Source organism: Salarias fasciatus, assembly GCF_902148845.1.
Source record: "Salarias fasciatus chromosome 7 unlocalized genomic scaffold, fSalaFa1.1 super_scaffold_4, whole genome shotgun sequence".
Lineage (NCBI taxonomy): Eukaryota > Metazoa > Chordata > Actinopteri > Blenniiformes > Blenniidae > Salarias > Salarias fasciatus.
The window spans coordinates 14,499,215-14,526,533 of NW_021941229.1; the positions used below are offsets into that span (position 1 = coordinate 14,499,215).

General features: G+C 42.2%; 1 protein-coding gene across 3 annotated transcripts in view; it reads left to right on the plus strand.

Annotated features, from left to right (window-relative positions):
- The window catches only part of strbp (spermatid perinuclear RNA binding protein), an 87,762-nt gene that overhangs the window by 34,333 nt on the left and 26,110 nt on the right, over nt 1–27,319 (plus strand). For 2 of the 3 annotated variants that reach the window (XM_030084406.1, XM_030084404.1), the window contains exons 3-5: nt 16,064–16,245; nt 24,499–24,761; nt 26,639–26,807. In XM_030084406.1, the coding sequence (XP_029940266.1) occupies nt 16,243–16,245; nt 24,499–24,761; nt 26,639–26,807 (435 nt within the window). In that variant the 5' untranslated portion in view covers nt 16,064–16,242. Of the gene's footprint in view, nt 1–1,423; nt 1,557–16,063; nt 16,246–24,498; nt 24,762–26,638; nt 26,808–27,319 lie in introns of those variants that run through there. The other variant, XM_030084407.1, reaches the window with a different exon arrangement.

Here is a 27,319-nt window from a genome sequence, read left to right on the forward strand (position 1 = left end):
TTTTCTGCTTTCTGGTATGCTTTGAAGTTTTAAATTGTTATGAACAGAATTTTACGGCGTAATTTATTTGGCAAGGAAATGAGCGTAATAACCTCTAAATACAAGCAAGCGTTTTGTTTTGCTTTGCCTTTAATTAAACATATTGTTGCGGAATCGCAACAAAAAGAGCCATTTTGACGAGATGCCTTGGAAGAAAAATGCAGTGAAAGAGATCATCTCCTGAGTTTTTCTTTTTTTTACTTGCATCTTCAATTTGATTTTTGTTGAATCTAAAATTCTTCGGATGACATTTAGCTTTAATTGACTCTCAAAGTCTGCCAAAAAATTCACCACAGCATTTCTCTTTTCACTCAGGTTAGGCAAAGCCTGCAGCCTTTTATGGCAAACTAAATTATGTTATGGATATACAATTTTTTTCCCCCAAATTCACCCTTATAGTTTAGTTTTGATGTTCATGCTACTTCATGAGGTAAACATTAACAAGTTTTCACTGCAGCATCGCTGATATTTCGGGTCAGGTCTCTTTCAACCGGGTGTGTTTCGACCATGTAGTGGAAAAGATTTGGTCCGCTAGTTGATTGTTTCATAACCGCGGTCGAGAACTATTGGTTATATGACGAAAAATATACTAAATCCAGTCAGTTCTGATAGAAATGGAAGGATTGGCAAAGTATTTCTATCTCGTAAATTCTTCCTTTAAGAAAGGGGGCAAGTTGAGGTAGATAAAAATCACCTTTAAAATAACTACATATTTTCTTTAATTATGAAATCCTAAAATGTAACTTTAATGGAGAACGCCTCAGGAAGAAAAAACAGCCTGGAATATAAATCCAAAAAGTGTAATTTCCTCTCTTTTTTCCTTCTTTTACATTTAAAATGATCAGCACTATATTTTTAAGTCTCTATCCATAGATTAGTGAAATCTTTTTTTATGCCTCATTCTTCAGGGGGAGAAAAAAAAAAACCCTACTCTTGATTCTCTCCCCTCCTCACTTGTCTTCTTAGATCCAATTTGGTCTGTCCACTTTCCACCCGCTGTCTCAGCTTCGATCCCTCAGTATTTCATCAATTTCCCTCCCTTGTTCGCCCCATTTTATCTGCTCGTCTCCATTATTGTTCTCTAAATCAGCCACACTGCGCCATCCGACGCTGTGCTCCTTCTCTCCTCTTCACTCATCACGATCTCTGATTCCCAGTCACACACACATTACATTGAACTTAACATCCTCGTTTCTGCCACACGCCCCAGACGCGCTTTCTTCCCGTCTCCCTCGCCGCTCCGGTCTTTTCCCTCTCCAATTCTCACATTTTCGGCCTCCCTTCGACTTGTGCTTCGCCCCCATCAAATCCTGCCCTTCCTGCGCTCACTTCTCTCCTCCTCCCATTCCTTCCTCTCTCTCTCTCCCTCTCAGCCCCTCCGTCTTCTCCCCCGAGTCGCAGAGACAGACAGGAAGGAAGTGTGTAATGAGACGGCCGTATCGAGCACACTGCCCAAATTGACCTGGAATGAATGGAGGCACTGATCAGCTCCCGCGAAAAGCGCTGCAGATTAAGAAGTAAGAGGGTGGGCGAGAAAGCGGGGCCCGCGTAATGCGGCACGCATTTCACGAACGCTGCCATCGGACAGATTTCATACACAGACATGTTTATTTTGCCTATCTGTGACGCGAGCCGCACAGCAGACGGCACTGTACATGTGTTGACTCCAAGACTCGTGTAGCTGAGATTCAGATGCCTGCAAGTGTTATTTAAAACTGTATAAATGGACGAAAAAACAGATTAGTGGATTAAAAAAAAGGGTTTCTTCTGTTTGTTTTGGCTGAAATTGATGTTTGGTAAATCTCCTAAAATAAGTATTTTTATCCAGTCGAATTGTAATCCAAATAATAATAAGATTTTTATTGATATAACCAACTTAAAAAAAAGTCTACCGAGTGAATTGACCAAAGCACAACATCGAAATAGAAACAGCAACAACATAAATTGAAATAAAATACAATAAAATGAAATAAAAGGATGAAATATTCTGGAACTGTGACTGTAGGTAACAAAAAGTCTAGAAGATGAAGGGATGGACAGCAAATAACGGGAGTAAACACAGAGTATATAGGGTAATCTTTCAGAATATGAAAGAATAAAATGGTTAAATAGTGTTAAATAAGATACAGGACATGAATGGGAATCTTTAAAATGTGTAACGCTTGCTTCACTACTGCATCGGTAATTGAAAATGGACAGAGTGAGATGGTTAGAGGGTGAGTGGACAACCACACAACCACACACACACACACACACACACACACACACACACACACACACACACACACAGCTGAGAGACTGAGCAACACTACAGTTTACATGTTGGAGAGCATTATGGCCCATTACAGAATTAGTCCACATCTGGATCGGCCTGCTGCCACCCTGAGTTCACATTACATATAATGTACATTTTATAATCGGGAGCGATGCGTACGTGTCCTCCATTCGGAACATTGCAACATAAAGCAGGGAACCAAGCAGGATGCTGAGAGTGAGTACGATATGAAATGGACGAAATGAAAAGCCAACACAAAAGAAATAAGACTATCTAAATATGCGACAGTGTCACATATCATACTGCTGAAATAATTAAAGATAAATAAAAAGACCAGTGCGACATACAGTAGATTATGTTCATATATTTTTGTGCTTTGAGATTCTCCCAAGTACCAGTGTTCTTTCTCTTGCCCCCAGTTCGTCTCTGTCTCTTCCAGCATCACTATGTTTACAAAGCTCTTTCCCCCGACTGAGGGGGATTCAGGGCAGAAGGTGTTTATCTGATTTGCCAAGTATGATAACATGCAGTAGCATGAATGCACAGTAGACGAAAACATAATTTATCGCAGTTTATATCACAGTGACGATAAATTTTTTCCACTTGCCATGAAGCGGTAGAGATCAGCCACCAAGCATTTCGTTTCCCAGTAATCTACTAAATCAGATGCAAAGAAAGAAAGAGGGAAGCACTAAAACAGCCCCCTCTCAGGTAGGAAGAGCTCTTAAGACCTGGTAGGGCTGCTGTCCGCCCATAAAACCTACCTGAAGGCACAAACATGAACATACTTCTACAAGAATCCAGTATCGGAGTTATTGACCCCATATCAGTGGCTACAGCATCACATTGACCCAGCTAAGCTTGGGAGCGATACTCGATAAGGAATACTCGCACATCTTGATTTGGCTTTCACCTCGGATCTGATTTGATTCGAACAACAGCTTCCAGCTTGGTTTACACAGGTGAACGAGCATAGAGAGGTCTTGTTTAGAGTGCGAGTGAGTGGATGGAGATCTCTTGTGAGGTAAAACATTTCATTTCAAATTTATTTACCTCCTGCTCTTCACAAGTCGGTGTTTTGGAAAAAGTGTTTTTTAAAACAGCTGTCAAAATCTACAGAGCCTCAGAAGGGGCACTAGAGAATAAAAAAGATTGCAATTTTCCTGAGAAACTTTACAAGATCTTGCCAATACTCCGCATTGCAATGATCTTGCAATATTACCTCTCCTGTCATTTTTCCTCTGCAGCTTCATAGAAATCAGTCTGAAATAAAAATGCAGAAAAACAAGGAACTATCGGTGCAGGCGACAAACGGATACGTCAGCGTGGATGTGTGATCCTCATATGTCCACAGAAGCTGCAGACAGGAGTGAACACACTCTGCCGCCTCTAACTGGAACAAGAACATTTGCATTTATTCCCCGATAAGCAGACTAGGACTGCCCGGTGCCACCGTGTGCATCAATACGATGCCTCCTGTTTCGTCTTCTTAGGCGTCGATGAGATATTATCATGCTAATAACCCACAAGTATCACCACTCTAACAGATACAATTAATTTCATGTCTGATTTTTTTTTTTTTCCAGCCTCATTACGGCTGCGAACCAGTTTGCCATCTCGATCTGCTTACTTGTTTATTCAGGAATGCATTTTTGACATTTTCAAATATTATAATGACTCAGTGTGAAATCCTCAAAATCTTTCAGGTGATAGTATATCGGCGTGTCTTTGTATTATCTCATATTCCTAATTGATGTGTGTGTGTATAAATTTAGTAGGGCCAGTGTGTGTTTTGCACCTGCACACGCACACGCACGCGCATGTGGTGTACACAAAAGGGGTGGGGGTGTGACAGCTTTGTGTGTTGGCAAACATAAGCTTAGCATTGAAGAGCCTTTCAAGCAGGATTAAGCTGCTAAGTGTCAATGGAACCGACAAGCAGGCCAAAGACCACTGAGATATCACTTACACTGCAACAATCATTGCGTGTGTCTGTGTGTGTGTGTGTGTGTCTCTGCGTTTGTATTTGTGTGTCTGCGTGCACATTGCTGTGTGAAATAGGGAAGAATGGGAGTTATACGGCAGAATATTCGTGAAAAATCAGAGGGGGGAAAACCAGCAACACACACACACTGTACCCACATTCACAGGTCTCCTCATAGACTGTGGACTGTGCAGAGCCTTGGCAGGACCATCTGTTCCTCCTAAAATCAGCACAGCAGGAGCCTACCATTACACACACACACACACACACACACACACACACACACACACAGTTACAGCGTGCTTCAGCTTTGGCATAGTGATAGTCTATTTATTCCCGACACTGACGCAGGATAGTCCTCATACAGTTGAACTGAGTAAGATGATGTGGAAGTACAAATAAACACTACTTATACCACATACTCGGCAGCAGTCGTTCTCAATTGGTGGGTTGCGACCTGAGTCTGGGTCACTGTCCCGTTTTCTCTGGGCCATAAACACTTGCCTGAGCCAAAAAAAAAAGGGTTAAGACCACAATTAATGAAGCATCCTCTACCTCCTCATTCACCTTGACAGTAGGTGGTTAGTGAGTCTAGTCAGTTTTTTTTATACGTGCGGTAATTGAGCGTGACGAAACACAGATGTTACTCAGAATATATAAATGTATATGTGATATGAATCTGATTATTATTGAGGACAGCAGAGGACAAAAACATCAGGAACTGCTGCTGTGTGAGAGGAAGCAGCCCTTTGGGCCTACTTCTTGAATCTACGTCTCAGTAGAGGTATATTTGATTGAATTTATTTCTAATAGCATGCACCTTTCATGTATTAATGGGGTGACTGTTAAATAAAAACAGTATCAATGAAATGCAGTGTGATGACCGTGAATTTGTAAAACAACTCTTTTTATTTCCAGCAGAATCAGAAGTTTCAGTGACAAGACTTCATCAGATGATTTTGCACTACTATAGCTACCAGAGTGGCCGTTGTGTGTGTATATGCATATCTGATGGACGGGTAGACGCTTACATTTCCTTCATCTGTTCTTGTTAGCCAGTGACCTGAAGCCTCTCCGGTCTGACCCGGCATCAGCATGAGCGCCGCACACACACACACAGCTCTCCCCTTTTTAATAATCGACCGAGGGGAGTTACACTCCCCTGTCAGTGTTATCTATTTTCCTGGCAGTCGCCACATCAGCATTTCTTTCTGCCATCTCATCAATACTCGGCGCTCTGACCTCCCCTGGCCCGCACCTCGACCCAGATGAGGCAGGACCGCTGTGAAGGCGTGCTCAAGTATCGCACGCATTTAAGACAAATGATCATTTTTCGATGCTGGTTCTGGGTGTTTATTTATGCAGAGAACAGCTTCAGGTCAGAGGGGAGCCAAACACACTGAATAAGCGAGGAGTTAAAATAATAACTTAAGTGCTTGTCAGTAGTCACAGAAATCAATTACTGGGTTCAGAGAGAGTTGACCCGGCCTTGTCCTGCTGATAATATAGATTAGATCAGCAAATGTAATCAATTAACTAAAATGTGATCATTTGTCTTCATTTGTCTTGCGTCTCTTGCAGGGCACATGCATTCATCTTTCCTTTCGACGTGCACACCTTAAGGTTTACAGGCTAAAGCATACGCTACTGGTTGTTGTCGCCGTAGTGGGCTTTACAGACCTATTCCTTGATTGCAGGCTTTCAAAAAAAAAAGAAGAAAGGATCTAATTAAAGGTAATAGTCATTGAACCGTTCAACCCTGTTATTTGGCAGAAATGGACCCGAAGCATTTAGTCATCACCTCAGCAGGACAATTGGCACAAGATTAACCTGAAGCACACTCGAAGAGAAGAGACCTCCAGCGCGACTGGTTTCATCCAGATTTAATTCATGACTATCTGTGGGAATAACAGAAGAGAAAGATGAATCTCGGGTCCTTATTATGAGCCAATTTTTCTTCCCTGCTGCACCTTACTTTATTTACCTTTCACCTTATCGTTGCCTCCATCACTGCGACCAGACTGCTGGCATGTTGAATGCAGATTTATTTTGTGGCAGAGACACTGAAAGATAAATTGATCAGAGGATAAAGCAGCTTCGAGATTACATTGTTTTTATCGTGATGGTCATAAGATGATGGTTAAAAAGGCATTTTTTATGCGTATTTTTGGATAATCTGCAGCTAAAACAGATTTTTTTTTTGCATAAATGTATTAAAAAGTCGCAAACAGGGCTTATTAACAACAATGGGGAATTTTAAGTGAAATAAGAGAGCTAAGACAAATTGGAACGGAGTATGTGCATGAATTTAGATCAGTGGGGAAATCAGTGCAGTCGCCAGTAGGAGTAATTGGTTTTGTGTATGTGTGCGTACGTGCATTCCCTCTGTGACTGACTGGAAGATTGCATGACACTTTTATTAAGAATATATCATCATAAAAGTGAGCTTTTCCTTCACAGATAAAGATCTTACTACTTAAAGCGTGTCCTCATGTGAAACAAAAATGTATATTTCATGTTTACTACATCAACTGTAGCACCTATGCAGTGCTTACATATAATGTGAATTCCAGTATGAGCATGAAAAAAGTCAATAGCCGGCTCAATATTTGTATTTATCAATATTTTAAGCTTATACAAAAACATTAAGAGAAAAAAATCGGTGCCTGCAAATATAAGAATTGAACCTGAAAAATACTGAAATTAATAGGGGTGTCCCGATCCGATATTGATATCGGATATCGATCCGATATCAGCCAAAAAACGAGTATCGGATTTTATCGGATTGCATCTAAAATCTCCGATATAAGCGCTCCGTTAAGCAGTCCATTTTCCGCTCCAGCACTTCTGACAGTAAAAAATAACTGAAGTGGACTTGAATTGAATTGTTTGCAATTTAAAAGTATAATTTGCTTTTATTGGAGTTATTTAGGTTATTTCTAAGCGTCTTCGAATTTATTTTTTATTTTATTCAACTGTGGAACACTGCAGGTATTATGTTGAAGGTTAAAATTTTTGTAACCAATTGGTTAACAATAAATGGGTCAATTTTTCTCATACCCACTGTTGCTGACTATTCTTCTCGGTGTACCATCACTTGATCAAGCCTTTTCCAACATTCCATCCTACAAAATAAGTAATGAAAGTATGTATGATTCGAGCTGATATCGTATCGGACCAATATCGGTATCGGCCAAAACGCAAGGTTGCAATATCGGTATCATATCGGAAGTGAAAAAGTTGTATCGGGACATCCCTAGAAATGAACAGAACCGACTCCTAACTAATGTTGTAGATATCTATACTCATTTTCTGTAAGGGAATGTAATTTAATCACACTGGCCTCTTGTTTTGAGGCCTAGTTTGAGAGCTGTTGTCTTAAACAACTGTCTAATGGTTTAACGGGCCTGTTCTTAATGACAATTTAATGCTGTAATCGACTGTTCTCATGTCTGTTAATTGCACACGGTGTCAAGTGCGTAACCTTACTGATAGCAAACAAAACAGAAACCTTTGGATGGAGCACTGAGAGGCACACAGAGATGGGGAAAAGCTTAGAGTTTAAGTCAAAATTGTGTTTTTACCTTTTTTAGCTTTCAGGTAGGTGGTTGAGGAGGTGACAGGAAACGATGATCACTGTGGACATGCAGTGCATACCTGGCACAGTTACCTCGGCGTCCTTTGTTTTAATATCCTTCCTGCATGTGCCGAGTCTGCTGCAAAGTCCTGCATTAATGAGACATAATGCAGATAACATTCCCAGCATGCCACTTCCTCATGATAATGTGTCTACGATATACCATGCACAGTAGGCAAGAGTGACTCGCGCATAACAATTTCCACCCCTCCTGTCCATTCGCTGTTGTGCTGTTTTCTGTTTATTAATTTTTGCGCAGCTAAAACAACAGCAACCAGCAACCTCTTAGTCAAAGCAGCATGTATTACTTCCCCAAGTCCCAATGAAATACTCTGCTTTGGCTCCAAGGTGTACTGCCTGCAACACCAACCTGCTTCGGCCACGATACCGAGGGGTGAACTATGTGTCTAATTTCAGGGTTTTCTTTGAAGTGTCTTTCTCCCTCCGCTTGCGTCTCTTTCCCCCCAACCTTTAACTTTCAGTCGACCAAACATCCAAATCTGGAATTTTAGCTGCTTTCACTCCAAAGTTATTTTGACTTTTGGCTTTCATCTGTCGTTTTTCCAAGCTTGTTTATACTGATCAAGCATCCTGTTGAAACCCTTACCTAGAAGATACTCAAACAATCGGTCATAATACTATGAACACAGCCTTAACATTGTGTGTGTCTCCCTTCGGCTGTAACTGTGTTACGCTGCGTATTCTGACACCCGAGCTCCTTCAACAGTTTGAACAGCTGTTGGACTGGACCACACCAGCCTTTTGCTTTCCACATATTTCATCGAGATCTGCCCACTCGTAACCCCGTCGCTAGTTCAAAGATTTCTTTCCCCAAACCACTTCTGATAGATTCCACCCACTGTAGACCGGTAACATAAGAGCTGCTCATTTGGAGGTGTTCAAAACCATCACAGTTTGGTTCTTTGTCAAACTCAGTGAAATAGAAAAACTTACCCATTTTTCCTTCTCCATCAACTTTAAGGAATTTCTGTTTCATATCCCCCCGACTTGCAAGTGCCAAGATAAATGAATACGTTTCTGCACTTTAATTGTCACTGGTCATTGCAGTTGATGTGTGGGAACAGTTTTGTCTCTCAAGCCTGTAAAAACAGATTTGGATTTCTCATTATTGAACTCATGTATGAATGTCAATTATTGAACTTTTAGGTCTTTAAGTAAAAGACTCGTAAGATTAGGTTAAGAGTTAAACTGCATCAAGTTTGACAAGTAATAGTTATGAATTACCATTAGTGAAGGCTGCAGGGAATGATCCTCTTCAAATGCTTTAAAGTGATGTGTGTGTGTGTGTGTGTGTGTGTGTGTGTGTGTGTGTGTGTGTGTGTGTGTGTGTGTGTGTGTGTGTGTGTGTGTGTGTGTGTGTGTGTGTGTGTGTGTGTGTGTGTGTGTGTGTGTGTGTGTGTGTGTGTGTGTGTGTGTGTGTGTGTGTGTGTGTGTGTGTGTGTGTGTGTGTGTGGGGGGGCTTGGTGCCTCCAAAACTTTGTTGCGGTCTAAGTTTTCTCAGTAAATGCTGCACTGCAGAATTTCCGTACTGCTGTGTTCTCTGTTTTGTTTTTATGCTGCTTAGATTAACCTTGGATAGCCACTCCTTTTTTAGTCAACCCTTTTTAATCAAACTCTTATATTTTCTTCTGTATTGACGTGCAGTCAAGAGTGATGTTCCTTTGACTGGAGAGGTAGACGAGGAGAAATATGAGAAATGATTTGAATTACATTAGAAATCAAGATGGAGATGTGAGATGAATGTGAGAAAAAAGGATATGAAAGGGAAATTAAGTTTGTATAAAAAAAAAACAAAGCTTAATTTTCTTCTGACGTTTGACATCTATTAAGGAGAAATAGAGATTTTTTTTTTTGTTATTGTCTCCTTTGAACCTGCTGGAGCGCCTCTGCAGTGGAAACTTTCCTGCGTTTCCGTCTCTGTTGCCTGTCCTCGCCTCAGTCTCTCATCCTGCGATACTGTCTGCGTCTCTGGCTGCTTGTCTGTCCGACGGTCCCTGTCATGCTGTCTCACTCCAGGTGAGAATAGGCTGAGCAAACACACATCTCAGTCAGCACCTGTTCACACACCACAAGCTTCATCACAGCAGAGGCCGTTGGACGTGTGCGTGAGAGCATCATTCTGCATCCATCCTGATTACTCCGTCACACCTGGACACCAGCAAGAGTTGCTTATTTGTGTGCGCGCCGCTGTCTGTGTATCGTGTTTGTCCAACTAATTAACACGCACTTTTACAGATGTTTTCCCAGATGCAAACATTATGGCACCGCTAACCCCGGAGCCAGCCACACATGTCAGTAATAACCCGACGAACACGCAGGCCTCTCACACACACGCTCGCACAGCATCGCAGCTGGAAACCAAATGTTTAAATATGTGTCAGAAATAGCATTTCTGAGAGTCGCATTCATGAGACTTAAAATACTTCACCCAGAGTTAGTCATTTGTGAGAAAAATCAACACTCACTTTTTAAAACACCTTCAAAATAACAGAGACTTGGCTGCCAGAAACACCATTCAGATTTATACCTGCTCTTTTTTTTTTTTTTTTTTTTTTTTTCTTGCAGAGATTAGAGTCACTGCGGGTCTGCTTCACTTGAGTGCACAGAAGCATCTGTATATTGAGGCTTCAAAAAATAGTGTCTTCATTTTTGGTATCCTGCTGACAGTGTGACTAGCGGGCAAAATTATTATGTAAAGAAGACGGTCAGCGTATGCAATTTTAGACTTTGTTTATATTTATTTTACATGCAGAGTTTCAAGCTCCTGGTTCGAGTGCATTTTGGTGTGTTCAAGTCTGATTTTATCGTTTTTAATCCCTGTCACTTATGAGAGATTAATCTCAATGCTGCAGTTATTTAGCGAAGCCCAAACAGAGTAATAATGAGTGTCTGTTCAGCTGATCCCTTTGTGCAGGGTCACCTCAGCAAGTCGTTGCAACTTGAATCCTGGACTTGGATAGATTTTACACCAAATGCCCTTCCTGCTGGAAGCAGGGAAAAAAATTCAAGGTCAAGACTGCAGCAAAGAATACATGTATAAAGGAAAGAATAAAGCAAACACCACGTCCTTCACTTGGGTTGTCTTTTTAAGTTGCTTGACAGTGCGATCCCTTTGTGCCGCCGCAAAAGAACAATTTGCCCTCAGTGCAGTTCTCTTCATTTTGAGAGAGCCACACCGGGTGTAAAATGATGCAAAAAAAATGTTTCAAAGTCTGAAAATGTCTTTGCATCGTTGGGTCCAAACTCTAAGCTCTAAATGGAAATGCATTGTGAAAATAAGCTCCTCCAGCACTAATTAGCAGACTCCCTCTGTCTTTTGTCAATCTCCTGTCTCCCTTCACTCTGTCTCTTCCACTGCTCATCTTCTTTGATGGTTATCAGATGAGAGAGGTGTAAATTGCCGCTCACAGCTATCTCAGCAAATTCCCCGTCCCCTTTATCTTCCCTCATCTCTCAGCCTGTTCTCATCCCTCCTTACTTTTCCACTGCCCGACTCCTTTTTCTTCGTTCGAGGGAGGATAGAACACTGTCGATCGGTCTTGGCGAAAGAGGGGGATGTAGCACAGGTGTGAGTTTTCCCTCATGCATAAACTTGGAGGGGAAATACTTTCAATTACTGTGGAATTAAATTGAGGTGTGTGTATGTGTGTGTGTTTCATGTGCAAATCTCTGAATATGCGTCTACATGCTAATATGTATGAGCCACCACCAGCACTAATGAGGAAGGGTTTTCTGCCAGTTTTCCCCCCTTTTCTCCTCCCCTCCCTCGGGAGGATAACACACAATCACACATTAATGACCCACCAGCATGGTGTGAATTAGGACGGAGGAAGAGAAAATGACGAATGGATGCTGGCGGAAGGCGTAAAAGACGGGACGGAGGGAGGACGCGTGTTGAAATGAAATAATTGGTCACTGCGATTCTGAGGGAGTCGGAACCGCAGGAGAGTGTTTGAACCAACAGGCGGACACGGTTGGTGAAGACAAAACACAGCTGTGCATGTGAGAACCTGCTCTGCTAAGACACCTCCGTCCCAGTGGGAGAAAGAAGAGAGGCTGCAGCCTGTAAGGTTCGTCCAAGACTTATCTCCAATAACAGACAGATTAAATTTAGATTCCTGATATTTTAAAACCCCCATAGTAAGCTTTATTTTTCAATCTTGGCCACTGGATATTAATTACAGAAACATGAGAGGAGGAAGTGCCATGAGCGAGAAACAAAGGGAGGGAGCGTTATTGTTGTTTACCATTGAATTGTTCCGATAATGAGAATCGAATGGGGGCAGGCATATTGGTATTGTGCTCCTTGGCAGGGTGTTTGTATCTGTGTCTGTGTTTATGCGTGTGCTCTATAATCATGTGCATCTAGTCCTGAGTGGCCGAGCCGTGTTGGACGAGCGCTCGGTCCCCCTGCAGCAGAGAGCGTTGGCTGGAAGGTAACTGGCAGAGCACGAGTGCACAAACAGAGGCTGTCGTTGCCAGGTGTGTTGAGGAGGTAATTGTCAGTGTGGCAGCGAAGGCAGCCGGCGGCTCAGAGACGGGAGCGCTGGAGAGAAAATGAGGAGCAGCTTCTGGTGGAGGTTGCTTGCCCGAGGGGCCAGCTCAATATCTGGTGGTGTTGTTTATCCGATTCCCCTCTGTCCCCTTGCACCACTTTGTACTTGTCTTATAGTTTAGCACATTACCTCTGTCGCCCTTCCTCTCCGTTCAGAGCGCTCCCGTTCATGGTAATTTTCCAATTCTCTTTATTTTCCCTGTGTCTTCTCTAACTATTCACTTCTTGTCTCCCTATCTGGTCTTCCTCACTCGTTCCCGTCTCCCTCAAACCCCACTGAGATCTCAGGGAGGCTGAAGCGTCGCTGCAATTTAATCCCCCAGCAGGTCTACTCCAAGAGAGACCTGCAGCCGCATGTCTGTTTATCTCTACACCCCTGACAGCCTCTTGCAAGAAGGATGCAGTATCGGGGTGATGGGATACTCTGCACATTCAAGACCCTTTCGGCTGATTGAGTACAAAACTACTGGAGACTTGTCAGAAATACATGTTGTTTTGAGGATATGCTGTGTTTGGTATCGGGAACAAACAGCGGAAATGATGAAGGTTTGCATGAAAACCTGTGGAGGCTGATGTACTCATAAGATGCACGGATGCTCTGACAGTGCAAAATAACACAGACTGTCCATTAATCTCCTTTGCCTCAACAGATGGGCATTTCTACCAGACCAAAATACCGAGGACCTCATTCCATTAACAAAAAAAAAAAAAGGAAAAACACCTATCTGGATTTACAATGCATGAAACCAATTGGACTACATTATTTCCTGAGCTTTACCCTGCTATCTGTTTCATTTTCAAAGGTTTTATTACAAAATCATTTTGCTTTCGTTCTTCTTTTGCCACCATCTTTTTTTCTTTGCTCTTGTTTCCAACACAGTATTGACTTTCTGACTGATTATCTCCCGTGTTGCGTTTCTGATTTCTTTGCTGTAATTCTCCATTATGCCTGTTCATTTCCTCTGTATCAAATCTCATTTGTGTTTGCGGTCACTTCAGCTCTTCGTCCGATCTATCACCGCCCAGACACCAGCATTAACATGCAGAATCTCCCTTCAGAGTCTCCTGCTGCCATGCGGTGTGTGCCGCTGTGTGCAGAGGAAAAGTGTAATCTGTTTCCTTAAGCATGTAATTTTTGGGGAGTTTCAGTAAATCAGGCACAGTTTTTGGTGTTTGTGCTGTACTTGAATGGACATGTGTGCTCCTTTGCTTTAGTTCTGCCCCCTTGGAAGTAACTCTCATTTTGTTTATGCAGTGGCTGCTCATTCTCAGAGACTGTGAGTGTCACAGATCAGTGATGATGAGGCTCTATACTGTTAACTTTGACATCTTTGACATTTTAAAATTTCTGTCACATTAATCACAGAAACCTTATGAATCAACATCCTTCTGCAATTTCCATGAATGACTCCGACTCTCCTGAACGTCACCAGAACTCCTTGAACGTCCAAAATCTGTCCAGCCGTTCAGAAACGAGCTGTTGTGGTGGCATTCAGACAAGCGCGGCTCTGAAAATGTCTTTGCTCTGGTTCAGCTGTATCCAGATGCGGCCTGTGTACTGTCAGCGGAGACGGTGCTGTTGACATTTTCTGTTGTGAATAAGAACGTTGTGTCTCTGTTCACCTCGACTTGCCCCGTGCTGTTTATTTTTATTTTTTTTAATAGCAACACCGCATGTTTAGTTTACTCTTCAGACCCAGAAGATTTACATTTTTAGAAATCCATGAATTTATTATAGCATGGATGAAAATAGCATAAAGGTAAATAGTGTAGCCTTCATTGAACGATTTATTAGTTTAGGTTTGTGTATTCACCGGCCCTGCGTCTTATTTTTACTGGTTTCTTACTGCCAGCTTAGTTTTTTTTTTTTTTTTTTTTTTTGTTCAGGGAAAGAAATAAAAAGCCAGGAAAAGATAAGGTTGGAAGAGCTATTACTGTCACACATTTTTTGGAAGGGGCTCTCTGCAACACAATAGTCTCTGTCCAAACACTGAGCGCTAATCTGAGGTCCAGCTCCGAGTTTCCTTGGTCTGTTTTCTTCAGCTGTTTTTTTTTTTTTCTTTCTTTTTACTGTCTGCACAGTAAAACTCAATCCTTCAGAGCAAAGCAGAATTCCCACAGTAATTTTTCACACAATTTCATCACTACCGCTTCCATCAAAGCGGTTGGAAATGTCAGTATGCCTTCTCGAGATATTATTCACTCCGAGGCTCAACGTGCCCACATTATCCTCCAAACTAATTACATGTATTATATATTATACTCTGACTCCAGTGACAGAAAAAGAGAATAAAGGACAGTTTACACATCCATTAGCTGGCGTGCGAGCGGCTCTGTGTGAATCGAGGAGGGCGTGCTCGGCTTAAGTGTGTAACCCAGTGTATGAACACAAGCACGTGTTTGTACGACATCCCCCTCCCTCACACATCTGCCAGCTCATGAAAAATGAATGAAGGTCTCTGTGTGTGTCCTTGTGTGCGTACGTGTGTGTTTGTGTCCACATGTCCATCTCAACATGGGCTGATCAGGCAGTCTGTCAGATGTTTTACGTCCAGGACGGGTCCGACGCACTGCCCAGTGAAACGTGAGGGTGAAAATGAGCGAGTGAGTGTTGGAGGATGTGAATGAGAGATGCGTGGTCGAACTGATGCATGTTGAGTGTGTGAGGCTGAGGAAGGTCAAATGTATTCCTGGTGTGTTTTGTGATTAAAACTGAAGGGCGTTTTGCCACAATGACGAGAAATGGATAACTGATGAATAGATGTAATGCAGGTAACATGAAAATAATAGTAACAATAATATGTTCTGTTTTAAAAAAAAATCAGGAATTGAACCAAAATGTATTGAGAATACGCATGTACCATGACTTTATCATCATTTAAGTGGTGACAGCTTATTCAGATTATACAATATTTGTTTGACTCCGCGCTAGTGAAGCAGCTTTAATCACCATGGAGGAGAGATAAATGTAACACGCGCTCCTTTGCTTCAGTACAAATAATCAAGTATTGTAATTGAGAGGGAGTGCGTTGAACAGCAACTCTCACCTTGCTCTTTCCTTTTCTCATTTGTTTTTGTTTTAATCAGTATTTTTCCAGTGTTAAACAAGTTGTTTGTGTGAAGGTCTGTAATCTGGCTGATTACCTAACACTATAAAATATCTCATAACAAAAACCCACGGCTGGGTGAGAAAAATGTGTCCATATGTGCAATAAATACATGCCTTTTTTTTCATATTTGCATTCTATTTATTGTGTGTGCCTGTTTTAAGAAGTTTATTTTAACTTCTCTTCATTTCATTATGATTAATGCAACCTTCTTTAGTCCTTTTTTGTTACATTACTGCCTATTCTTGGTTACGTCAATGCAGTGATCGTAGCTAACTGAGGAAAAACCATTGTCTTTGACCATCAAATAATGCTTCTGTAGCAGATCATCTCTTTGTGTCTTTCATTTGGCTTGGGGGAAGAAAAAAAAAACAACTTACAATTTTCCCTTGACATGTCCTCCAGTAGAGATATTGATCAAACGCTCAATTTCCCTGTCTCCTAGAAATACAACCTCTTGTAAAGCGGTGGCCAGAGTGACAGAAGAGCACATGAGGAGCGGAAACAACCTGAACTCCACATCCTGACCGGTAACCTTGCTTCTGCACCCCACCGCAGCGCGCCCGGCGACTCCAGAAGTGGGCGTCAGCAGGAAGGAAACGAGTGACCACTCCTCCTGCAGGCATGGTGAGACGCTCTCTGTGTTTTGTCAGTACTGGGTGTCTGTGGATTTTTGCTACAGCGGAGCAAGGAAACAGCTGGCAGACTGAGCGGGTGTGAGAGTTCAATCTGATAATTTGCCGTGGACTTGACAACAAAGAGATAGATGCTTGATAGGAGCTCGTGCAGACTGTGTTTTATGGCTTTTGCATTTTAGAGCAGGAGATAAGAGCAAATAGATTGTGTTTGGGGAGAGAAAAGAATAGAAGTGATGAGGGAATCGAGAAAACCAAACAATGAAAAGAAATGGGAAGCCAATTTAAAGAAAACGGTAGTGATTAGTATGAATGAAATGATTTAATCACTGTTAGTTCAGATGTTTCTGAGACTTGGTGAATTCCACAGCCTGTCATTATGCGATGCACATGTCACCTATAGTCATTTGACTTGAGCTATAAAGGAAAAATCTACCGTGAATCACTGCACTGTTGTGCAGAAGTTTGTTCTTTATTATTGGAAGAGGATGCAATGAAAAGATCCGCTGTTTTTGAGGAGGAGCCCCAAAGATCAAAGACAGAAGTGGAAGGAGAGCATGACAAGTGGGGCAGATCAGCCCATAAAAACATAAATGATGGACAGAAACATGAGAGATGAAAAGCAGGAATGGTGTCTAAAGCAAAAAAAAAGAAAAAGAGGGAGAGGGAGAGAGATGTGTCGAGTCGAGGAACGGGGTAGTGAGTGGAGGTGAAGAGCGAAGAGAGGTGGAGGTAGAGCGGGAGCGAGACGAGGGATTGATTAATGGTCTTGGCCTGTGACAGTGGGAGCTGTTCCCCCGAGGAGGGGAGCGGAGCTCCAGATGAATTATTAAAAACCAGAACAAGAGGAGGAAGGAGGAAAAATGGGCATAAAAAGGGAAGAAAGAGGAGGAAGAGTGCTTTGCAGAGGAGAGTGAAAGAATGAAGATAGGAAAGAAGAAGTGAAATGGGGGAGGGGGAGAGAGGGAGTGACAGACAGACGGACGGAAAACAAGATGTTACCGAATGTGCTGAGCTTTGGCTTTGCAGAAGAGGGCATATGGGTGAGCTCATAAATAACCAGGGGTAATAAGAGCAGTGCACGCCTGTGTCACAAACGCGAAGCTGTGATTAATCCTGAGTTATGGTGATGCAGCAGGATCTGACCTTGGCAGCACTGTCACTGAGCGAACCGCCGTTTTTACCCATTCACTTCTTTCCTCATTTCTGCACACGCAACACATTTTTCTTTGTATGCCTTTATCCATTTTTTGACACCTACAGAACACATAAACGTCCTCTCCATAAAAATCCTCTCTACAAAATGTAAAATTGTGTAACTGCTTGGTGTAAGGGCAAAAAGCAGGGTCAATCAAAGTTCCTCTAACGTGCATCTATTTGAATTGTGAAAGGAAATGAACACTACTTAACACTGAGCATGCCTTGAGTCATCTTGACTTTGGTGTCTCCTGATTGAAAAACCTAAGTAGCAGCATCTAAGTAACCTGGTTATATGATCGCACGACTTTACCATAACTTTGAGTTTTATCCCCCTGGGTCAACGAACTTCTGCAGTACAACAGTCAAATCATACTTTTACAACACGAGCTTCTCAGTACGGTCAGAATGCTGCCAGAGATCTACATTTGAAGTTATTTTAGAAACGGAACGATAAAAACTCAAGTCATTGCTCATTTTTTGACAATTTTACAGCCATAAAAATCTAAATAAGTGCAGTCAATCTTATCATAATCATTGCACCGTCTTATCATTGCAGCACTAATATGCCTTCCAATCACAAAAATATCCTCTGATGACTCTCATTGCACTTTATACAGTCTTGTTGTTTTTGCTTTTTACGTTCGTTTTACAGTTGCTTCTGCTCTATTCTTTTTCAGATTTTGTAACTCCTCCTCACACACACCGGCTGTTTTCATGGTTTAGTTTTCCTCTTGTCGACTTGCTACTGCTCACCGCTTTATAGTCATGTTTCAAAACAGAGCAATGTCAGCTCATCTGCTTTTTGCAACAAGGTCATCATTTTTATAGGCTGGCTATGAACCTTTGAAACCGGGACACACACACACACACACACACACACACACACACACACACAAAACCAAACCCAGTTCTCAAGTACTAAGTAGGCTGGGTAGTGTAGTTTGGAGAGGCTGGTTTAAAAGCATGACGGATTCCAGCAGACTGTCGATGAATGTCATCTCTGCAGAAACAAGACAGTCCGGGAATATTGATGACACGCTCTATATATTTCCCTGCGCACGGTTTCGTCTGTTTGTCCCTATCCCATTTCATCCTGTGTTTATCAGGACAGTTGAGAGGTTTGATACGGACAGCAATTTAGTATTTTGCTGCAGCCATGAGTCCGATGTCGTTTATGTTTTTGGATGTATGTGTGCTCTGCTGTCATGCAGTGTGTGTGTGTGTGTGTGTGAGAGAGCGAGAGAGAGAGAACAATAAAATGGGATAGCGGAGTGTGGTGGGCCAGCCTGCCAAGCAGAGTGCAGATAAATCACAGGATGAATTTTTAATGCAATCTCCCCTAGGCTGCTGGATGTTGCAGAGAAGGCACTGTGTGTTTTTTTTTTTTTTTTTTTTTGTCTTTGCTTCTTGTCCCATCACTCCTAGCCTATTTTGTGACGGCTTTTTGAAGTTCTTGAATTTTCTCCTCTCCTTAAATTCCTTCATGTTGTTTTTAAGAGGTTTGACATTTTTTCCAGCACCGTGTCTGAAATTGTTTCGCTTGTTTATACTTTGTGATTTGTTTTATTTTTTTTTTTTGGGGGGGGGGGGGGGGGGGGGGGGGGGTTTGCAGGAGTTTTACCATGGGAGTGTTTTGGCCTCTGTTGTCGGCTTTTGGGACAAACAAACCTTTGTTTCTGCTGCGGCTGACTCAAAATATTAGAATCCATTTTCCCTTCTCCCTTTTCTTTCTGCAGATTTCTAACCTTTGCTTCCTTTGTTTGCTTCCCTTCAGAAGCTTTCTGAACATCTTTTTTTTTTCTTCATCTCATATTCGCTTCACAATATCTTACATTGTGTGCTGTCATCTCAGCACTCAGCCAGCACTCGAGGCACATGACTTATTAAAAGTAGATGCACACAAACACCTCGTAAGGCCTGCAGCCTAAGCACACACACACACGAACACACATCCAGTACAATGCTCTTAAATGGTACTCTAAAAATAATAGGCAATAGATGCATGGCTGGCAACGCCGCGGGTGTAGAATATCCCTCCAATCACAACTGATATTGCTCCAGCAAGTCTTGTCCTTGGCAATGGGTCGTGTAATTTATAGCAGATGGCCGCAGAGAGACAGGATGAGACGAGAGGAGCTGGAGACAGGCAGCAACGCGGAGGAAATTCATCAGATTCTGATGCGTCTTAAGTGAAGTCCCCACTCCTCGCCCGGCCGTTTTAAAGAGAGCAAGCAGAGGGGTTGGGGAGTGGATGAAGGCGGTGAAAGTAATGCACGTGTTGTGAGTGTTTGTAAACAAAACAAAAGTTTTAAATGATTATTTCAGCCACGCTTTCCAAGTGTGGCGTCAGCTCCAGCAAGTTTGCTGTTGGATTTTCGCCTTGTTGTGTTCTTGGTTTTCTTGCATCCGTGTTTTGTACATATTAGCACATATCAGGAAGTTGTAATGCCGTGTAAGTGGTTATGTAACGCGGGCCTGCCAGCTGGTTGGCTTCACCGGAGCGTGAAATGGAGTGTAATTGGTTAGTGTGTGGTCTAAAAGCACCATGCAACAGTGGCTTATGAAGGTAAAGGCAGAGAGCATGGTGTCTTCTGGTGGCATTCAGACCGTCGGGATTCAACAGTTTGAGTGTGTAGATATGAGATTTTTTTTTTTCAGTGGTTTGTGAAAACAGTGTCAGGTAAAATATTGCACTGCCCTCATAGTTTTAGTTTTTCATCTTATTTTTTTAGGATTTTGGAACGTTGGAGGGCATCTTTTTAGTGTTATTGGCTTAATGTGCCAAACTCGGCTTGTAAAGTCTCTACTCACTAAGAATTTATATTTAAGGAAGAGAATATTCATTTTCATTTTAAATTCAAACCAATTAACACCATATCAATTACTAATACTAATAAAATATTCTATAAATTTAACAATAAAGATGTCATTTTTTTTAAATAAATAAGCAGTTGAAAGTCTTGTTTTCATGTTTACAGCCTGGTCCTTTAAAAACATTTTACTTGCTGTACAAACACCTTTCAGGCACAATTTTCCAGTGTTATGTTGAGTGAGTCAAATAATACCCAGCATCTGAGACACAATGTGCAGAAATTGGACACAAAACCGCTTTGACACTGGAGGTCGATCCAGGCATCTGCATGGCGATCCGTGGGATTTAATCATCATGTCTGATTTAGTCTGGTCTCACTCATACACTCAGACATTCACACAGGACAAAGGAACGTGTCAAACAATTGACCTCCCAATTATGTGACGGTCAAGGATATACCAGTCATCTCCGACAGACTCTAACAAGGTCCGAAAGTCACATTTTCAGATGAAGCCAGAGAGCAGTGGTGAAATTCTGCACCGATTCCTGTCTCCGCCACGGACGCGGACTTATCCTGTCATTTGTCTAAATGTCTGCAACATTATCGCGGCGCACTCTGGCCTGAGGGGTCGATTCTTGTCAGTGGGCCCTCCTTAACTGCTCTGATTTACATGGCGATCCGAGCAGCTGGGCAACAACTCCCCCATGGTCGAGTAGAACCGGCTCGCATACGGGGATGCATCAGCACTCTGCTTGTAGTGTGGTTTATGGCAGCAGAAGCTCCCATTAGAAACAGCTCATAAAGTCTGTGACTGTTGGTCTGTTAAACACTGATCTGTGAAAACACACACGCACACTAAATACACACACATACACAGACACTGGACTGAAAGAACACAAGCATCCATAATTTTCACCTAAACTACATTCAAACATTTCGTTTCATTGTGAGATTTTCTAAAAGCTGTTATTTTAATTTATTCCACCATTTGGCTTTTGACAGTTCCCTCGGGATCTTGAAGGTTTTTTTGTAATTATTGTAATCAAGGGAGTTTACAAAATTGCTTTTTTTTTTATATATCAACAATTTTTCATAAAATTGACAAATTAATTTTCTGTTCCCAGTGAGTCATGGAAGCAAGGAGAAGAAATTTATTTAAAAAAAAAATTGCATCAAAGGTTTTCTGCAGTGGGGAAAAAAATCTGTGTAGATTAGAACTCACAAACAATACTAAAAAGAGGATTTCTGCTTGTGTTTCACCACAGAGTGCTGCACAGACAGTAAAACAGTTCCAATCACACATTGTTCAGCGCGTTATTGGACTGTTTGGCATGGTCATTTTAGTTATTTATGTTGGTGGATGAGAGCAGCTATCCAGGATGTAATGCCATCTGGGCTGACATTTGTCTTGTATACAATGAATTTAATCTGTTAAAAGGCATTAAAAAAAAGGGTGTTTGTGTTAAAAACTGCCAACTCCTACAGAAAATTCAGTGAAATGTGTTAAATATTGAGGAATAGACCAAATTGAATAAACATTCATTTGTTTTAATGCACCAACGTGCTCAAAAGTGAAAATATCAATCGCTTACAGTGTATTCTGACATGCTGGTTAGACTAACCACAACTCCTATGTCGTTTTACGATTTCTAGAAAGGTAAAAAAAAAAAAAAAAAAAAAAACAATAAGAAAGCAGAGAAATAGAGCTTGGTACCCATATATGTCATTCATTGCGGCATCCCTGTGGACGTCTGCAGTGTGGTCCAATCAGAAGCAACTCACCAGCGTGTCCCACATTGGTAACATGAGCTTCCCAACACAGGCAAAAATAAACATCAACATTGAAAAACTCCCAAATATCTAAAATTAAAGCAATATTAGGCAAAGGAATACAGTCATTGCACTCAGTTATCACCCACTAAATGTAAAATCTATCATCATAATATTAAAAAGAAAAAAAATGTATTGAGTGTAGTCATAGGAGGGTTAATACGAGGGTAGTTATTTAAGGTATCTGAATTCCCTCCATGTCAGTGGGGCTTGCCTTGCCAAAGTGTTGGAGATTTACAGTCAAGTCTCAGTGGGAGTGGAGTGACCCTGCCAAATGTTTGTGCGACGCTCCACATACTGAGCTGCACGGGCGGGGTGGCTGCAGTCATTGTGCAGAGCTTGTTCTCTTCTCTGTTAATGAGTTTACCCCTGGAGGAGAATGTCACCAGTTCATTTAGGACTGCCACGAGGGCCGTGCACGTGCGTGTGCTTGTGTTTCTCATTTCGTGGGGATTTGCCCTCCCTCCTTGATACAAAAAGCCCAACTAAATCATAAAGACGTGGTGAAATATTGTGGTAAGAGATATGGATCTGCTGCTCGTAAGTCGGTCTTAAAAATTTTTCTTAGAAAATAATACAGCTGTGTGTGTGGGTGTGTGTGTGTCGGCGCAGGTGGTCCCCGGATTTCAAGTAGATTGATTGTACCTCTCAAACTACACTATCCATAGTGTTGAGAAAAGGTCACCTCAGCTGTGTGTGTGTGTGTGTGTGTGTGTGTGTGTGTGTGTGTGTGTGTGTGTGTGTGTGTGTGTGTGTGTGTGTGTGTGCGTTGCAGGTGTGTGTGAGATGCCCGGCGTGTGGCTCCCTTTGAGTGGTTGTGTGTAGTGGATAAAGGGAAGCGTGCGTCTCGGAGATAAGCAGCTACACTTTGCCGCTCGTTGAGAGCGGGCTCCACGTGTTGAACCGTGTTGTGCACCTCGGGCTCCGTAACAGACCGCGATAACCTCCGCTGTGTAAATACGAACCCCAACCTTCAAGACACCCAGGGAGAAATTCAACCACAGCTTTTATCCTGTGCTTTCACGTATATTAGAACTTATGTCTGAAATGAAGAAGCAAAGAGACATTTGGTCACATCTTTTTAAGATCATCTATATATTGAGATCTTATTGCACGGTGACGCAAACCTATCAGACCATTAATCGTTTGAATATGGTTAAAATGCTATGTCAATTATTAATTATCTGTCGCCTGAGTAATTCTGGTATTAATCATGCAGCTGTCTGAGAGAATTTATTAAACATATTACAGCTACGCTGGTGTTTGCATACATTTAGTTTGTAATAAACTGTAAATCTAATTATCCCGAGTTAAATTACATTTGCCGGTATACGACTGTCAGATGTTTGAATAATGTCCAGAAATTGAAACGAGCATCTTTTCTATTCCAATGCCGCTGAAATGCAGTGACACATGAAAGGATGTTAACAGCTGACATACAATTTACAAAGTGTTCTCATATGATTCCACATAAGCGCGGGGGCCCATCTGGGTGGTATTAACTGCTGGATGCAAATCACAAAAGCCAAAGTTCCACCTGCTCCTCTCCATCATCTCTTCACTCTTCTCTTTGAATTCAGTTTGAGCTCCCACAACAGCTTCTGTCCTTTCTTTCCATTTTGAAGAGTCTCTGCTCCCTCGGTCTTTCCTATCATGCATTCTCGCCCTTCTTCTTCTTTTTTTTTATTCCCCCTATCGTTTACCCTCTTCTCTGCTCCCCCTCTTTGATGCCTCACATCTGATGTCCTCCTTCTGCAGCCTTCTTTGTACATCCGAGAGGAGGGGGGAGGGGAGGGGGGGGCAAACCGGGAAGACTGAAAAGCTGACGTGAATTCCCAAGGCCACAACGTCTGATTGAATTAGGACAGGTGGAGACGATGTCAGGACGGTGGCTGGATGAATTTCCAATCGCCGTGTGTCCATGTGCACGCATGCACATGTGTGTCAGGGTCAGCGACATGAAACGGGAGCCGTCATTGAGCCTAGAATTGATTACTACCTCGTAAAAGAGATACATGCTGTCCCTGGGCAAGGCAACACATGACACAACACACAAAAGATCAGTTGCACTCACGCCTGATGAAGCCACTGCAGAGTTTGTGTGTGCGTGTGTGTGTGTATGTGTGTGTGTGTTTTAATTTGGGATGCATTATGAATAAAAGAATCAGCCCCCACCTGGGAGCCCAAAGCCTTGATTTGATGGATTAAAGCCCAATCTGTTGTTGAAAACCCCTCTCCAGAAATGCCCTTGCTGTAGAGACAAAGGGGGTGTGCTCGTTCCCAGGTGTGTGTGTGTGTGTGTGTGTGTAAATGCGTGCACGGCGTACACGTCTTCCTGATTCCTGACAGTTTGAACCCATATATGCTGACGTGAACTCCTGCCCCCCTCTCTTCTGTTTCAGAGGTCCTTCCGCTCCTTCAGCAACGACGACCGCCACGTCATGGCGAAGCACTCCACCATCTACCCTTCCTCCCACGAGCTAGAAGCGGTCCAGACGCTGGTGTCCACCGTGGAGTGTGCCCTCAAGCACGTCTCCGACTGGCTGGATCAGAGTAGCGGCGACGGCCACAACCAGTTCAACAGCCAACCGGCAGACAGCACAGAGGAGGACGACCCCGGCGAGGAGCCCGCCGACCAAACTGAAGAGTCCAGTGACGGCTACAGGTCGGCAGCCAGCAATCATTTTCATCTCATGTTGTAGACTAAGAATGCTTTTACAGGTGTGCAATGACATGAACAAAATAGATTTTCAAGACTTACACTTAAAAAGCTCCTACTTATCATTTTACCAAATATTTTTCATATTAAGAACCCAGTTTTTTTTTTCATCCGTATACATACCATGAAATGGAAGCATATTCAATATGAATATAGTCTTATAACTGCAGATTTGACAAATGAATGACTGTCTTGTGCTGATCACAGATAAAAGCGACTAAGATGAGTTTTCTCCACAAGGTGAAGTCGAGCTGCGACTCTTTCCTCCATGTTTAATACATCTGATGAGGATGTATGGCCTTATATGGGCGGGAGATTTCCTGAGCTAGGCCAACCATCTTCCTCCTGTAAAGGCAGAGATGTTCAAACTGAGTACCAACTTGTGAAGAAGCACTTCTGCCTCAAGGATTTATGAAAATTGTGATAGCTAATTCAGTGAAAAGAACCAATTGCATATATTTCATCTTAACCTACTATACATGCATTTGATGTTTCACCTTGAAATAAACTCAAGAATCTATTAATCTGAGGTCATTTCAATTGATACCTGAGTCACATGTGCATAAAACAGCCACAGTATGTGGACAGGAGCTTCATTTAAGCCACGGGCTCCAGTTGCCTTGTCTGGATTAGGGTCTCCTCAGGTGGACAGATCTGCCGTGAATATCCAGATTATCAGTCCAAAAGCTCTTCAGCGTCAGAGAACATGCCGTACATCAACAAAAGGTCAAACACCTTGTAGTCTGCATGTTCTGGTGGTGCACAGCTCAAATATGTTGCATGTGCCCACCACCCCCAGAGCAAGGCATGAGCGAGAGGTGCAACGTTCCACTAGCAGAATGTTGGAATGATAACAAGCTAAGTCCTCTCAATGAAAACAAATGCAATACCTTTTATGTTTTCTAAATCAGGCTACTGTCAGTGGGATAGCAGTTCGCTCTATTTCCTGCTGTGCCTCGCCTTTCAGAGCCTTTTTTAGAACAATTATATATTCAGCAGTTGGGTCAGTTTTGTAAAAGTAGTATTTATACTGGTTTAAATAATTTTATGTTAATGGCCTCTCAATTTTTCTGAGCAAGACCTTTACATGAAAGGAATTAAAAGTCAGTCTCATACATACACACCTATCTTTAAAGGTCAATCAAATTTAAAAGCCCAGCCATTCATTCTTTCATTAAGATTAATGGTGTTGCTGAGTTATTTATTTATTTTTTTATCCCATAAAGAAGCCGTGCAGGTGAGAAACTCTGTCCAGGATTTGGTAAAAGCATGTGATGCTCAGGAGGAAACGCACCCTGGGCTTGACGGTCTCTGAGCATGTGCCTCCATGGTTGACTATCTTCATGAATCTTTTTTATTAAGGGTTCACTACTTTTCATTAAAGCTGTAAATTGCCTTGTCTGATCCTATTTTGCGGTGTTAAGTGGAACCCTGCATTTTAATCTCTTAATGGCACAGGTACTTTCCAGAGATTGTTTGTTTGAAATTTGGGTATTATGCTGTGCAGGAGAGGTTGCGAACTGCTTTTGATTGGACCTATTGCCTGGGGTGTCATTTTATTTTTAGCCACGGCACAAAATTGTAGGATAATTGGAAAATTGACTTCGCTGTTGGAGTTAAAATAATGTGACAAAATTGTTTCCTTTTTAAATCCATAACGGGGTAATTTCTTTTCTCTCTTTTCTTCCTGAAAGCTAAGCATAGATCCTGTGAGGAAAAATCTCTCCTTTCATTATTTTTTTTTTTTAGAAATTACAGTGTGTGTGTGTATTGATAGCAAGGAGGATTTTAGTCTCCGGATTGCTTTTTTTGTTTAAAACCAGGGAGCCCAGCAGTGGCGGCGTGCTGTGCGGAGTGATGAGGATCGGCCTCGTTGCGAAAGGACTCCTGATCAAAGGCGACATGGACCTGGAGCTGGTGCTGATGTGCAGAGACAAACCCACACAGACACTGCTGGACACTGTCTGTCATAATTTACCCGCACAGATCGAGGTTAGACACACGAGCACGCAACGCCGCACACGCTTCTTTTCCTCCTGCTCACAAGCATGTTGTCTATGCATACTTCCACTTCCTTCTTCCCCTCACATGACGACACAGACATCACAGCAGCGTTCTGCATCCAAAATTAACTTCTTTACACACTCCAGTGTTTCCTGTATATGTGTCCGACTGGCTCGTGTTTCTGGAGTCATAGAAAGTTTTCTGGGTGCCTTCACAAGTCGGCAAGAAGCAGCCAAGTGGGAGGAGGGAGGTGTTTTCGTATGTATGAGTCATGTGTGATTAATACTGGCATCATTTCCTCGGTGTCACGTTTCCTCATTAACAAGTCACAGCGCAGAAGTGAGACTCCTGACATTTATACAGACCCGAGAAACAAAACACACTGACAGACAACGCGCCACAATGCATTCCTCTTCAAATGCAGCAGCAGCGCGTACTTTAATCTTCTTTTTTTGCATACAGGAACATTAAACTAGAATTATAAAAGGCTAATTTTACTG